This window comes from Labrus mixtus, chromosome 18, assembly GCF_963584025.1.
Source record: "Labrus mixtus chromosome 18, fLabMix1.1, whole genome shotgun sequence".
Taxonomy (NCBI): Eukaryota; Metazoa; Chordata; class Actinopteri; order Labriformes; family Labridae; genus Labrus; species Labrus mixtus.
In genome coordinates, this window is record NC_083629.1 from 11,265,773 (window position 1) to 11,280,467 (window position 14,695).

The 14,695-nt window shown below is 38.8% G+C and overlaps 3 protein-coding genes across 3 annotated transcripts; 1 reads left to right on the plus strand and 2 right to left on the minus strand.

Moving 5' to 3' along the window:
* The first annotated feature begins 528 nt into the window (after positions 1–528).
* On the plus strand, positions 529–7,495 carry xgb (x globin). The gene is made up of 5 exons (XM_061062909.1): positions 529–874; positions 3,933–4,040; positions 5,413–5,533; positions 5,833–5,913; positions 7,005–7,495. The coding sequence occupies exons 1-5, from the start codon at positions 705–707 to the stop codon at positions 7,122–7,124; spliced, it is 600 nt and encodes a 199-aa protein (XP_060918892.1). The 5' UTR covers positions 529–704; the 3' UTR covers positions 7,125–7,495.
* Positions 7,283–9,925, minus strand: srp14 (signal recognition particle 14). Its single transcript, XM_061062910.1, has 5 exons — positions 9,790–9,925; positions 8,784–8,856; positions 8,559–8,671; positions 8,447–8,479; positions 7,283–8,301 (listed from the first exon to the last, which is right to left on the minus strand). The coding sequence occupies exons 1-5, from the start codon at positions 9,811–9,813 to the stop codon at positions 8,212–8,214; spliced, it is 333 nt and encodes a 110-aa protein (XP_060918893.1). The 5' UTR covers positions 9,814–9,925; the 3' UTR covers positions 7,283–8,211.
* A 648-nt stretch (positions 9,926–10,573) lies between these two features.
* On the minus strand, positions 10,574–14,676 carry LOC132993660 (5'-3' exonuclease PLD4). The gene is made up of 11 exons (XM_061063604.1): positions 14,562–14,676; positions 14,363–14,444; positions 14,112–14,272; positions 13,533–13,716; positions 13,323–13,443; positions 13,081–13,208; positions 12,615–12,815; positions 12,304–12,443; positions 12,033–12,198; positions 11,855–11,951; positions 10,574–11,720 (listed from the first exon to the last, which is right to left on the minus strand). The coding sequence occupies exons 2-11, from the start codon at positions 14,411–14,413 to the stop codon at positions 11,521–11,523; spliced, it is 1,449 nt and encodes a 482-aa protein (XP_060919587.1). The 5' UTR covers positions 14,414–14,444; positions 14,562–14,676; the 3' UTR covers positions 10,574–11,520.
* Positions 14,677–14,695: the final 19 nt, after the last annotated feature.

Genomic DNA, 14,695 nt, shown 5'->3' on the forward strand with positions numbered 1-14,695 from the left:
TGGAAAATGTATAAAAAGGTGAAAATCCTCTGTCTGACCCCCCATGGCACCAGTGACAGGTATTATTAATAATCATTCTTGGACTGATCAATCTTGTAGCTGGTGGTTATTTTCTTTTGTTGGATCGTTATTATTTTGAGTCTGTGTTCTGACCAGTAAAAAACAACTCCTCACAGCAGGTTTGCTTAACAATCAGGCAGTCATTATAAGATTGCCACGTCTGGCATTGCTTTTGTTTTCATTTATCTCCTTTTTTTCTGTCTTTCCTAAATGTATTTTTTTCATGGAGATGACCCAATAGCCCACAGTATGTATGTGACCCAGGTTACCAAGCGCTCTTTCACGTTGCTCGCGCGCTGTTCGCCTTGAAAACCTACGTCAAGTCACAGGAAGTCGCTATGCTGTCCTTCAACATAAAAGCTTTAAAGCCACTGAACGCCCCTTTCAATGTGCTCCGTGCTTGCAGTACCTTTATTTTGAACCAACGACCAGAACATGCACCCTGCCTGACTGCTCCGCTATTTGACAATAATCCTAACACAGAACAGAGGATTTCATTCAGGACGCATTTGGAGTCGCGCACTTTGACCAGATGCCAGCAGCATCAGATCTGGCACAAATTCAATGAACCGCCCTTTACCTGGATTCTGCAATTAATAAGAAAATAATAATAATTTTTATAGTCTAGCATTAATATATGAAGAATGGGCTGCGCAATATCAGGTCTGGCTGCAAAAGCGGAGTTTGGAGAGAGAAACACAGATGCAGCCGCTTCTGCTGTTTGTCCCAGCGGGGATCAAATTCAGATGATCAAGGAGTCGTGGAAAGTTATCCGGGACGATATAGCTAAAGTTGGAATTATTATGTTCGTCAGGTAAGATTCACATCATCTGCACTTTTACAGTTTTTCTTGGGTGTCAAAATATCTTTCAATTAAACAGTTAATTCCTTTTTGGTAAGAATATCATTGTTGACAATTTATTCCTATTGTGTTATTAGTTTACATTGAGTGGCCTTTAGAGTGATTTGTTAAAATGTCATATTGATGTTTGTTAGCTATAAAACAGCAGTAAGTCAGATATTTGCGCACTTAATAGCCTAGGTTTGCAGCCAAAAGTAATCCTGGACACAAAATAAATCCGGATTGTTAATCACATTGTATATCGTGTTATTGAATTTTCTGCCGTTTAAGTTTCTCAGTTAAACCTTATCAGACTTTTCAAAGAAGCTCCTGTATTGTTTTCTGGCCTGTCGGCAATGCAAAGAGGTCTGCAGATCGTCTTCAGAGATCTTCTAGCATCCCCTCTCTCTTCTGATGCTTTCCATTGAGAGCTTGGAGCAGAGTTACCCTCCTCCTCCTCCTCCTCCTCCTCCTCCTCCTTCTCCTCCTTCTCTTATCACTTCATATCACATCTTAACCACATTACATAATAGGCTTATTCTACACAGCTCCTGGTCTGCCAGACAATTAAAGGGCATCATCCATCAGGAAAATAAATGTGATCAATTAGTATGATGAACTGTGTGCAGGGAAAATTGTTTGGCCTTTGGCAAAGAAATCAAACATATGCAGAGACCCTTGGTGATGCAGAGAGGCTGCTGGATGTACAGTATAGAAGCCAGCAGGCTCATGGCTACAAGCCAAATGAATGCATTGTGTCCCCTGGGCGACCCCAACACTTGAAGAGATTGACCATAACATGTTAGCCTGGAAACACATTGGCCTCTTGTCGGTCAGGGGCAACCAGCATGTCAGGGGTTGTAACTCATGACTGTACACTTATCATTACAGTAAAACAGCAAATGGAAATCGCCTGATATCTGTAGTGGGTTCGCTTTGAATTGAACAGATCCTATTCTTTTAAAAGGGGAAGTTGCTCTATCTCATATAGATTATTTGAATAATAGACTGTTGGTGCCAAAAATTGTCATGAAAACAACCTCTGAATAATGTCAATTGAAATTCCAAATGAGCTACATAGTGCTGCATTGATTGCATATGCATTGCATGATTGCATGTTCTGAATTGGTACACACAATGGAACAAAAACAACAGCTCTGTGCCCGCTCTATGGTGCAGCTGTGACAAAAGTGGTGGAGATGGAAAAACAAAGAGCTTTTCTTCCTTTTTTTCTCATCAATGTAACGTGATGCTATTCACAGTGAGAAGATAGGCTAAATGAGTACTACGACTTTTAATAGAATTAAAATACACTTTAAAAGTAATTTACCAAACAATGGGTTTTCACAATTATAAGAAAAGGCCGACATGAGATCGGAAAACTGTGAAATAGTCATGTGAAAATGTGTTTTCTAGTCAGTGTCATTTAAGCACTATCAAATGTAAAACATAAAGAGGCCTGGATTGACACTCACATTCTGTCTGTATAACAAGGGCTCTGAGTCTACGTCAGTATATATTGCATTTCAATAGAGCGCTCTACTTGTCAAAGGGCGCAGAGCCACTTTTGTTCCTGCAGCAGCCATTAGAGCTTGCATCACTTCTCCAACACCTCCATTCATCCATCTATCAGGGAGGACACATGTTATAGATAGCTAGTGCATTTATTCATGAGGACTCCGCTCTATGTTTCAGATGTACAAATACATGACTCAGAAAGAACAATAACAAGAATCATTTATATACAGTATGTATTCCACCAAATTCAAATAAGTTGAAGTAATAGCTGCACTCGGGCAGAGACCCTTTCTGCATTGTGCATGTTCTTCACAGTATCCTCATAGCCTTTATATTCCTGCCGTCACCCTATTTTACCTTCTCATTTTCTTTCACTCACTTCATACTGGAAAAGCTGAATTACATTAGGCCTTGCATCTCATTGAGAGCACAATACAGCCCACATCAAGAGGAGGGGACTGCACAGTGTGGTAGCAAGGCTAATTACAATACCTCAGATGGAGATTTGAGAAAAATGAAATGGGTTTATGTTAGATCAGGAAGAGAAAACTTCTGGCCTGAGTAGTAGCTCGATGTAAACAAAAATACGTTATCCCTGCTCTGGCAGCATGAAGTGGGTTAATGATGGTATAGATTTCCTGGCTAGCAGACTCATAGATCCACCGTGGCCTGATTGCATCTGCAGGATGTAGATGATATGAAACAGAGTAAGAGCACTATCAGATCTCCATTTTCAGTCCAGAGTGGAGACAATAGCTGAAAGATGAGAGAGAGACGCATCTGGTCCAAATGCTGACGAGCTGAGGTTTACCTGCAGCAATGTGAATACAGGAGTGTCTGAGTGTTAAGTGTCCCAAACTCCAGGGGAAATGTCATCTCAGTTTGGAAACTCAGGGTGTTTCGGTTTATTTTACTGTGAGAATGAATGACAGCAGGATCGCAGATTCTCACATGTGAGCTGTACAGACATCGCAGACCACGGTTTGAATATCACCACTTTGAAAAGACAAAGCATGGAAAGTCTCTGAATATAGATATTTTTGAATCTGGTTGGTCCTCCGTCTCCACTCTTAAAGCCCTAGATTCAATTTATCATTCAACTCTCTGATTCATTACAGGTTACGGGTACTTCACTCATCATTTAATATGGAAAGGTGGGATGGGCACCTCTCACAGTGAGATTTTTATTTATTCATAAAGCCTTAATTGGCTAAATGCTACCATATTACCTCTTTGTTAAGCCAGTCTCATATTCAACACTCTACATGCTCTGGTAATTGGCTGATGCTTGAACGCTTAATTTGGAAAAACTGCTCATTGTCTGCTGCATTCATATGGAACACTTAACAACCTAAATTAAAACTGCCTGTTCCTATGGGTCAGTTTCAAACTATCATAACAAACGTATCTGCCTTTGGATGTGACTGTTATCATTATTTGTATTATTTTGTTTGTGAATAGTTCTGTTCTATTAATGAATGAACGGATGAACATGTGTATTTCTTGCAAACAGGTTGTTTGAGACCCATCCTGAATGTAAGGACGTCTTCTTCCTGTTTCGAGACGTGGAGGACCTGGAGAGGTTACGGACCAGCCGGGAACTAAGAGCACACGGCTTACGGTCAGACACAACTCTGCACCTCATAAAAACATCATCAGCTCATCAGCACCATGAGGACAAAAGACGTCACCCGCTGGCATTGTTTACACAAAGGTCCAATCATAGCAGTCAATCATTTGCTTGTGTTCTATTATGACGACCTTAAACTAAAAAAAAAAGAAGAAGAAATACCTGAAAGGCTGTGCACAATATTTCTATGAAAATATAACTTGAAACAGGTGTAAATTGTGCATTTTGCAGGGACTATTTTTTCGCTGCGGATGAATATACATTTGTTACTCTTGCTAGAATTGAAGATACAGAATTTTACCAATCACTGTCACTAATGTGTGAAACTGAATATTTTACAATTTAAGACAATGATTGTTGAATTGGTCAGTTGAAGTGATGACAGCAGCAGAGCCACTTCCAGGTAACCCTTTATGTTCAGGTAAAAGGTCATACGTTTTGGGAATCACTCCTTTACTGAGAAGTGTGTTCAGCAGCAGGACCGAGTATGTATGACTAACTCAAAATGAACTACAGTGACCACGTTATTGCAGATTTATAAACAGTGTGGCTTACTGATGTGATCCTAAAATCACACAACAATGGAGCTGTGTGGCACCAGTGGATATCAGAAAATACTTATACATTGTTTGTTCGGTCTCTTTCTTGTGGAAGAAATTGATGCTATTATTTTTCAGGTAATTAACTATTTTCCAAGCTTCTCCTATCCTTTTTTTTAGGAACAATAATACATTGCACATAGTACAAGGCACAAATGCCATTGCTACACACCTCAGGCTGTCACATCATTATAATGGGCAGCAGACAGAGCTTGTAGCTGCAATCATGGCCTCTTGTGGGCTGTTTCCCAGGGTGAATCAAGCCCCACTGTGCTCCTCCATACCCGCAAAGTAGTTGATTCCTGTCTGAGGAGCTGAAGGTGCATAAAGACAGCATGGCATCACAGGAGTCATCCCTCACCACAACCCAGCACTCAGGGACCTTATGTATCACAGAGACACAGAGGAGAGATTTTAACCAAGCCTGACCTTTAGCTCAATAAGCATCTTCAAAACTGTCTCTCATGCACTCTGCAGTTTAGCGACATACCTGAACAAACTAAAGAAACTCATATTGTGTGTTACGTTTTTTTTGCAGGAACAAAAATGTAATCATGGGGATAAGAATGAAGAATTGTGCAAATTATTATTATTTTGCTACAAGTGTGAGCTTCTCTGGGCTTTCAACATATAGGAGTGTCATATTCCTTTAAAACACAGAGGTGTATCACTTTATAGTTACCTGCTGCTAATTTGCATTTCACCAGTGGATCGATGGGGCTTGGTGGCCATCCTGAGTCTCCCCCTGCCCTCTTCTCTTTCAGGGTGATGTCTTTTATCGAGAAAAGTGTGGCTAGACTGGACCAGCTGGACAGACTGGAAGCTCTGGCTCTGGAGCTAGGAAAAAGCCATTATCATTACAACGCCCCTCCTAAGTACTACAGTGTAAGAACCCCAATGATTCAAGCAGAGTTGAACAAAGACTGTTTTGTGATGCTGCTTTTTCATAGAACAGTGTATTCTCATTCTTAATGATACTGTAGCTCTTTATCAGATTCACCATTAAACTGAGGCGTCTAAAATTAGAACAATGAATGAAGTGTCACATTCTTATGACTGAAAAATGGAAACACCTTTTTTGTAACTAACAATAGTAACAAAGGAGTGATACATTCAGTGGATAATAGCCAAGTTACCAACTCACACATGTACGTCATGAAGTATCCCACACAACTGTTTTCCAGTACGTCGGCGCAGAATTCATCAGCGCCGTGCAGCCAATCCTGAAGGAGAGGTGGACGGCCGAGCTAGAGGAGGCATGGAAGGTGAGGGGAATCATTCGTATGGCCTTTGTGAGATAATCAGGGACTTTTGTAGCAAACCTTTCTGTGTAAAAAAAAAAAAGCCTGATGTTTGCAAAACCAGCAAGCAGCAGCGTTGTGTGTCCAGCTCACATCACTGTCAGACATATTTTTTGATATGTCAAGATGGAAACCAGAGTGACACAAGCCTGACTGATGTAAAACTTCCATGCCACTGAACCATTCATGAGCATATTGAGAAGATGGCACATGGCTCTGTCACATCATGTTATGTCACTTAAGATCTCCAGAAAGAGATGTGGAGCATGACACCAGTGTCACAGGATGTAGGAGCTGTAACAATTATCTTACGTAAAATTACATTATTTGATTATAAGGGCCCCATTCATCTTTGTCCAACTGCTTCCATTAGCTTGCTGCACTGACCTCTAGTGGTGATATTTTGGAGTTTTTAATTTAAATCTATGATATCCCATCCTAACACGATATGTTGATTTATTTTCAAAAAGAAAACAAATGTATACATGTATATACTTAAACATAACATTTCAATTTTAAATATATCTAATTCATTGAACACATACAGTAGTTTCAAGATTTTAAACTGTACCAGCCTGTTTGATTGTACAGGCTGTACGTAGGACGTACGTACAGGGCCCGAGCAGCGAATGGCAGCAGAGAACCCTCTTGAAGTGCAAGGAATTATTACATAATTATATTTTTGTGTAGTTCCAACAGTAGGTAGTAAAATCCCAGTTATTCTAATATTACATTTAGGTCTTCACTTCTTCTTACAGAGGTCAATGTTTCACTCAACCAAACACAAAATTGTAGTAACATGTGCACCGGTCTTTGTCCAAGAGCTGACTATTTAGTATCTTCATCGTCTGACTTTTTCTTCCATGTCCAATAGTTTTTGTTTCTTATTTTTTAATCTAAGGTATGTGCATATTTGTGTATGACAAAATACAGAGGTGTTTCTTTAAGGCCCTGGATGTATGCAGAAGATTGGGAGGGCCGTTGTTTCTTTTTCCTAGATGATAGTAAAACAATTTTGTCCATGTCCATTAAGAATATTTATCATTTCCATCCAGACCATGTTCCAGTATGTGACGGGCCTCATGAGGCAGGGATACCAAGAGGAGAGCAAGCGGCAGCACCTCCTTACCCTCTCCCCAAAGGACAGGCCAGAGAAGAGCAACACGGCGCTATGAGACGCTTCTCCTCTCGACCAAATATCAAGACTGTTTTACCAGTTCTGCACAGAAATGTGTTTGTGTATATAGTGTATTTATTGTCTTCTTTTCTACATCACTCATGTTCACCACAGTCATTGTTTCCTACTGTATCACGACCAACAACAAAAGTTCAATGACTTTTAACAAAGCACTTTATTGCTGAACTTAAATTCCTCTGCAGGATTCAGGAGGATGACGAGACAATACAAAGGGTTGACAAAATATACTGGCTGCACTTAAACCTGCCTTGTGATAAAAAAAAGAAATGACCTTATAGAATTACAGCCGATACTTTGTCTCTGTATTCATAACTCAAATATGCTTTTCAGTAAATCCACGAGTTTGAACCTTTGTTGTTTGAATTTCTTCACAATGTTTACAGTGTCCCCAGCATGCTGGTTCAAAAAAAGAGAAAAGATCATTTGTTTTAAAAAGAATAAGGACATTTATATCTCCTACACCAAGTAAGATTAATTGAAGAAAAATCTGATCTGTTTTTGTCCCTTGTTAAAAAGCAGTTAAACAATCATTTTAATTATTTTTTTAAATTAAAAAAAATACTCACAAAGAAGAAAAATTATAAATCCACTGACTGGAATATTGAACATTATTCTTGAGACCCCGTAAAAATTAAAATATGGCAGCACATCCAACAGGTCAGCTGTCAACATAACATAAATAGGGACTCTTAACAATTAAATAGTATGAAAGGCAGCTAATGATTGGGCTCCATGGATTCGACTCCACTTGTTGATGACCTGGTTCTGAAGCAGAAGTGGTGAAGTTTCAATAAAGCTGACTTCTTCCTGTATGATTTATGAGAAACCCTCAGGTTTTTCTGTTCCAGATCACCGATGCCAATGAGCAGCTGAGGATGAGACATAACCATGCAAACGATGGCGTGATATCAAAGCAGTCACCTGGTGGATGAACAGTGTTTGAGGCTTCAGGTGAACAGGAAGTAAGCTGGGGTGGGACAACAGACCAAGTAGAGGCCTTTCCCATCCCCTCAGATAGTACAGGTCAGTTTAGGTACCCAAGCTTATGTGTAAGAGTCTGTTTCTCATTGGGTGGCTTTGGTTTTCTTGCTTTTGCTTTTCTTATCTTTCTTCTTAAGTCCATCCATGTGAGCTCTGAGGAGATTGGAGTATGCCTTTAAAGAGAAGAGTGAGTTTTTGATTAGGTTTTAACAGCTCATTCATCATTGAAAAGAGTACTTGATAACAAGAGAAAACATTCAACAAGTCGTTGAGAAGATCAACTAGACCTATTTAAGAACATCAAAAAGTTCAACCTACCATTTGAAACTTGATTACTTCTTTTGTGCTGACCTGGAATGGAAAAGATGCCATTTAAAACAAATAATATTAAACTCAAAATTAATTTAAAAAAAAGAAACACCCAGCTCACCACTGTGCTAATTTTCTTCTTGCCATCAGATGCTCTAATGAGACATTTGTTGTCTGCTGGTTCAAATGACTCCGTTTGACCCTTTCGAGGAACTGGCTTCACCCTCCCATCGTCTGTAAAAAAAAAAAAGAACATTTCCAATCAAGTTATTCAATTATTAAAAAGGAAATACACACAAACTAAACTTTAATGGTGATAGTTAAAACTCAGGTGAGATCTACTTACATTTTTTTAGTGTGATGACAACACTGCCAGATGCTCTGCACTTCTGAAAGAGCCGTGTGAGCTCTGTAAGGAACTAGAAAACAGAACAAACAATTATTTACACCCTAACCTCTTTTTTGTATCAGTCCTTTATAAATCATCAATCTTTCTTCTTTCGTGTTACTTTTCAAAAAAAGCTTTCCACTAATGCACACTGATTAATCAATCATCTGCCAGTTTATAAATAGCACCTGATACAGTTTAATATAACACACCCAAAGAAGAAAAGTAAGAAAAATACATGATTGAATGTTTTAGTGTTCATCTTGGAGGATGGGTTTTCATGATACCAGAATTTGAACTTGGATATGATGATAGAAAAAAATCAAATGATATAGATTCCTGTTTTATATCACAACAATAAAGGAGTACTAAACCCACAATTATTAGTAATGTATTGTCCCTCTCCTTCCCTTAATGTTTTCTTTTGGTTAAAAACATAACTTCAGATGTTTTTTTAAAAGCTTTATTAAGTTGGTTGATGTTACAGGAACAAAGTAGACTATGTTACATTGTACATAGTTCTGTAACGTTAAATAAAGAAACTCTTATTTAAAAACTACAGCATGTTTAAGTAAGTCAGCTTCATCAAGTCGTCTAATAATAATATATATAATATAATAATAATAATATATATATAATATAATAATAATAATAATACAGCTGAACCTCGATAGTAGTTCATCTATGTATCTGATACTCTTTTTGTAAAGCTACATGAGGCTTTACGTCAAATAGACCACTTTATGGCTATAAGAAAGCAGTCATTTCGATGATATATTTACTAACTTAAGACGAAACTCAGTGTTAGCTTCAACCTACAGTTAGCATGTTGGCTAATGAGTCAGTTTGACGACATGTTTAGTGTTTAGACTATGAGCTAGAGTTTACTGACAGCGGGAGTTTGTAGTTCAAAATGAATAATGTAAAGCTGTTAAGTTATTCACAATTTGAGCTTTGGTCTTACCGAGTCGTTTTCAAGTAGCACCATATTTCTGACTTCAATTGAACTGTAGCGTTAGCTCCCTGGTCCCAAGCTAACTGCTGTAAAGCACACGTACTACAAGCCGGAGCCCCGCCCTGCGCCTACAGCCCGGAGAGAGACGGTTCATCACAGCGCCGCCTAGAGGCAGGGAGGAGAACTGAAAAGAAAAAAACTATTGTCCTGGACCATAGACTGTAAATATTATCCTTATATTATTTAATATTTTTATTTAATTGATTAATGTATTAATGTATTAATGTATGAATTTATGAATTTACGAATTTATGAATTTATGAATGAATGAATGAATTATTTAATATTATTGTCCTGGACCCGACCTGCCCTGGCAAGGTAAGAACCCTCATACGCAGTATGTGTCTATGTACGTGTGTGTGTGTGTGTGTGTGTGTGTGTGTGTGTGTGTATGTTTGTATGTACGTGTGTACGTGTGTGTGTGTGTGTGTGTGTGTGTGTGTGTGTGTGTGTGTGTGTGTGTGTGTGCTATGTATGCATGGGACCTTTTGCACTTTTCCCCCTCATTTAAAAAAACATATATTTATATATATAGTAGATGTATTACGTCTAATTATAATTATTTATACTTATTCAACAATAATTAAACATTTATTCAAAATTCAATTCCTGGCTACAGGTCTGGGACAGATAGATAGATAGATAGATAGATAGATAGATAGATAGATACATTTAAATAGTTCCTGACTAAATTGTCTATCATCAACATGCATTCAGAAATATTTTGGTTCACTGCTCTTTGTACACTTTATTTGTGCTGCTATAAGTAACAGGAGCCATGCATGCTTTCACAATTTCTAAGCATCACAGCTTTACATGCAGTATGTACATCTCCTGACATAAGAACAAAATTAAAGTAATATATTCTTTTGGCACTTTATTACATCTTTCTATAAAGTTCCACTTTACTTTTGACACAATACATGATAGTTACTTTCATTGGCTTCTTTAAAGATAGTTAAATAAAAATCTAAATTTAATTCTCATCAAACTCATCAAATAATACATATCAAATTAAATATTTTACATTGTGCAGAAAGATGAATGAAATTAGTTTTAAACTCATCTATGTGACTATAAAAAAAACTCTAAAATGCTTTTTTATTTCTTTACTGCTTACAAACGTCAGGAGCATTGCAAACTTTACACGCAGCTCAGTGTAAAATAAAGTGAGGCCTCATTGAACACTTACAAACAGTGTTCAAATATAAAAGAGCCAAAACATAAGGAAATGTCTCAGTCTGGTTTGGAAGGTTTCAGTTATATCACATTGTTTAAAGTAGCTGTGCAACTAATGAACAAAATTGTATTCACATTGTTGTACTTTTACATTTTGTATTGAGCAACCTGCAACATTTTAAACAATGCACAAAGAGTGCTAACCATATCTAAAGTCACCAATTTTAACATTTTTGTTCAACTAAATGATTATTGAAGTTAATTAAGTAACATGTAAGTATGATTTTTTCTTGTTTCCTTTCACAAACTGAATATATTTTAGAACAAGAGGCTGTGTTAAAACTTCCAGTGAAACTCGTTTTTGATCTAAAATAACATTTTCAGTTGCTTTCACCTCCACTATCACTGTGCAAAAAAAAAAAAAAATCACATCTATTGTTTGAATAAGACCTTGATAGTGAAATAAATGAATGTGTAACTTGTATAAAGGAGTTTTTGTTATCATGATAGTGCACAGTCTGGGTGGTGTTTCAAGTCAGCGAGGTGCACAGCAAACTCAGAGTTCCAGTCTCTGTCAAAGACGGCCCTGAGCTGGCTCTGCAGGGCCTTGGTCTTCCATACGGGGTGTGGAGCATGCTGGGAAATCACCAGACCCACTCCAGCTGTGGTCAGAAAGTAGTCCCCTGACCAGTTGGAGGTACCTGAGGAACAACACCACATCATGCAGTGGATTATTAACCAATCGACCGGCAGCAAAGTGCCTGCTCGACACATGAATGCACAATCATTTCTTTGAGTTTGAACTTAACAATGTAGAGAGTAATCTGTTGCTCACCGACATAGGCTACTTTATCAGTCACCATGTATTTATTGTGGTTAACTCGGGAATATGGGATATCAGACTGGTTTCCCACCGGTACGATGTAAACTTTCTGTTAAGAGAAATGCAAATTCAGTGGTGACAATAGAAGTTTGCACATAGAAGATAACATAGATTCTGTATAGTGTCTCACTATTTGGATGTTTATGTCATGTTGCGGGCTGTCCATTGAGGCTAGAGACTTAAGGAAGGGGAGCATGCTGGGATCAGAGTCTCTCCCACAGCTGACCAGCAACCGGATCTTAACCTTTCTCTCAAATGCAGCTGTCCTGATGGCATCATCGATGAAGGGCCAGTATCTGTGCATTAAAGTATACAAAGGGAAGAATTCAAGAAAAAGAGACACATATTTCGGGGGAGGGGCGGGGAGGGGGGGGGGGGGTTCTTATGTAGTTCATGTTCACCTCTGAGGCTTTTCGTAGCGTATGGAGGGAAAATATTCCATGACGGCTACATCAACAAAGCGTTGGGCATCCGAGATGATGGAGAGAATAGCCTCCAGGTCCTGAGTCCTCGATGGAGGACAGAATGATGGAGGTGAAGCCTGTGATGTGACATGAATAAACAACCCAAACATTAAATCCATAAAACCTGACATGCATGTGCTGGCAGTTAGAGTTTTTCCTGGCTTAACGCTGTGCAGGCACTTCTTTGTAAATAGACACAACAGAAGAACAGTAACAAGTAACAAGGAACTGAAACCTCAAGAACTCACTGCAAGGTAAACCAAGCTGGAGACGTTATCCGTTTTCACCACCAGGGGGTGCTCTTTGTTGATGACAGTGTCATACTCTGGAGGCCAGGGCTGGGGCAGGGAGCTGTTGGACTGTCCCATCACCCAGTAGGACTGGAAAATCTTATGAAGGTCCTTTGCTAGGCTGGAGCAGTTGTAGATGACCACTCCCAGTTCCTTCACCTAAAGACAAAACTTAACTGTGAAACTGCCAGGCAATATTTTTACACTTAAAATAAGCCATTACCTCTTAATATGATGCATTTTCCGGATTCATTCTTATCTTCTATTATTGTTTTCCTAGCCTTCTTTGATGTGGTTTTTTTTTTGCCTCTGGCTGAACGTATTTCTGTCTGCTCTATTATTGTCTGAGTGTTTTCCCTCATCGGTTTCACAATGATTTCAATGAATGAATGAATCTTCCATAGTAGTACATTTTTGGTGTTACCTGTGTGAGAGCCCTCCAGTCCATGTTTGCGCTTCCAATAAACACATGTTTTCTGTCAACGATCCAAAACTTGCTGTGCATGACGCCCTGTGTAAGACGTCCAAAGTTCACACTCCTCACCTGAACACCTTCATGTAACACAAATGAAGTCTGGAGTTTAGGGAAGTTGACGCAAACAATACATCATAAATCAGAACATAGTGCAATAAGTGTAGAAAACACACTGAGTATTCATTTCTAACCTTTTTCTTTCAGTATCTTTAAATCTGTGGAGTTTGTTCGAACACTTGGAACACTGTACAGCAATCGCACAGAGACGTTTCTGGAGGGCAAATCTTCAAGATCTTTCAGGATCTGCCTTCCCTGCAGAGGACGGACAGAATTATAGACATTCTCAACAGATCAATCAAGAGGCTTTGCATGTGACTTTGGGTTTTTCGTTGACAACTCACAGGTTTGTCAGAAGAAGAGTTAACACTGATGTCATCCCCAGTCAGAGTCCAGTAGAAAGAGACCACATCCACTTGGTGTGTTGCCACCGAGATCAGATCTTTCCAGGCTTTTTCCAGAGGGATACCGAACGTAACATTGGCTTTATACTTCACATATCGAGGGATGCTCTCCACGAGGACCATGCTAAGAGATAAACAAAGACATCTGTTGACGGACGTCTTTGGAATATTCAGAAAATGATCATTCATGAAACCATTAGGGGAATCATTAAGTCTTAAGATGCAGATACTGGAGGTTTTGAGATCCTCCTCTTGAATAGTTTGCTAAAAACTTCCCCACATCCCTCAAGCTGTAAATAATACAGACAAAATGTTGTCACCAAAACAATCTCAGGAAACATTTTAGTTTTCCTTTTTACAAAATATATTTAACTTGAATAAAATGTTTTTAATCACAGAATTTGTGTGATATATATCTTCTGCATCTGAAACACATTTGTGTAAAAAACAAAATGTGCAAGATTACTCAGTGTTTTTGTTTGCTATGACAACAGCTCGTTATCTATTGTGCCCATGTACCTGCACTGGTCTGTGGAAAAATTGCCCCAACCATCCTCCTCAGGAAGTGTATCATGATCTTTAGACGTTGATGGTCTCTCCAGCACAACGATGGCGAGCACAATCCCCAAGGCCGTCAGACAGCCCAAAACCACAACTAATGTCACACAACTGGTCGACCTCTGACAACACACAGAAGTAGAAGACAAATAAAGAGAAAACATGTCTCAGGCTAAACAGAGAAGGTGGGGGAATACATGGTGTAGTCTTACCCTTTTGTTTGAATCATTACTGTCATCAAGTCTTCTGTACGCAGAGTTCATTTTTCCTTCCAAACTGTCCTCGGTTGTTAAACTTGAAAAAAAACAGGAAAGAGTTGTCTCGGACAGTAAGAGCTGTTCTGATCACACACAAAGACACACTGAATGTTAAGGTTTGTTATCTAGATATAAAATACAAAAAGAGACTTACAGAAAACAGATGACACTTTTCCACTTGAAAGAGCGCACAACAAACTCACTTCCTCCACTCCAGCTTTCATCTGTAGCTGAGCTGAAGTGGCCTCTCTGATAGTGAATAACTTTACACTTCCTGTTTTCACTTTC

Coding starts and splice junctions, on each gene's coding strand:
- LOC132993660 (XM_061063604.1), bottom strand. CDS start 14,413: ATGAACTCTGCGTACAGAAGACTTGATGACAGTAATGATTCAAACAAA. Junction 12,444..12,614: donor CCAGCTTGGTTTACCTTGCA/GTGAGTTCTTGA, acceptor GTCACATCACAG/GCTTCACCTCCATCATTCTG. Junction 12,199..12,303: donor CGCTACGAAAAGCCTCAGAG/GTGAACATGAAC, acceptor TTTAATGCACAG/ATACTGGCCCTTCATCGATG.
- srp14 (XM_061062910.1), bottom strand. CDS start 9,813: ATGGTGCTACTTGAAAACGACTCG. Junction 8,672..8,783: donor TGTCATCACACTAAAAAAAT/GTAAGTAGATCT, acceptor TTTTTTTTACAG/ACGATGGGAGGGTGAAGCCA. Junction 8,480..8,558: donor AGAAGAAAATTAGCACAGTG/GTGAGCTGGGTG, acceptor TTTCCATTCCAG/GTCAGCACAAAAGAAGTAAT.
- xgb (XM_061062909.1), top strand. CDS start 705: ATGGGCTGCGCAATATCAGGTCTGGCTGCAAAAGCGGAGTTTGGAGAG. Junction 875..3,932: donor GGAATTATTATGTTCGTCAG/GTAAGATTCACA, acceptor TCTTGCAAACAG/GTTGTTTGAGACCCATCCTG. Junction 4,041..5,412: donor CTAAGAGCACACGGCTTACG/GTCAGACACAAC, acceptor CTTCTCTTTCAG/GGTGATGTCTTTTATCGAGA.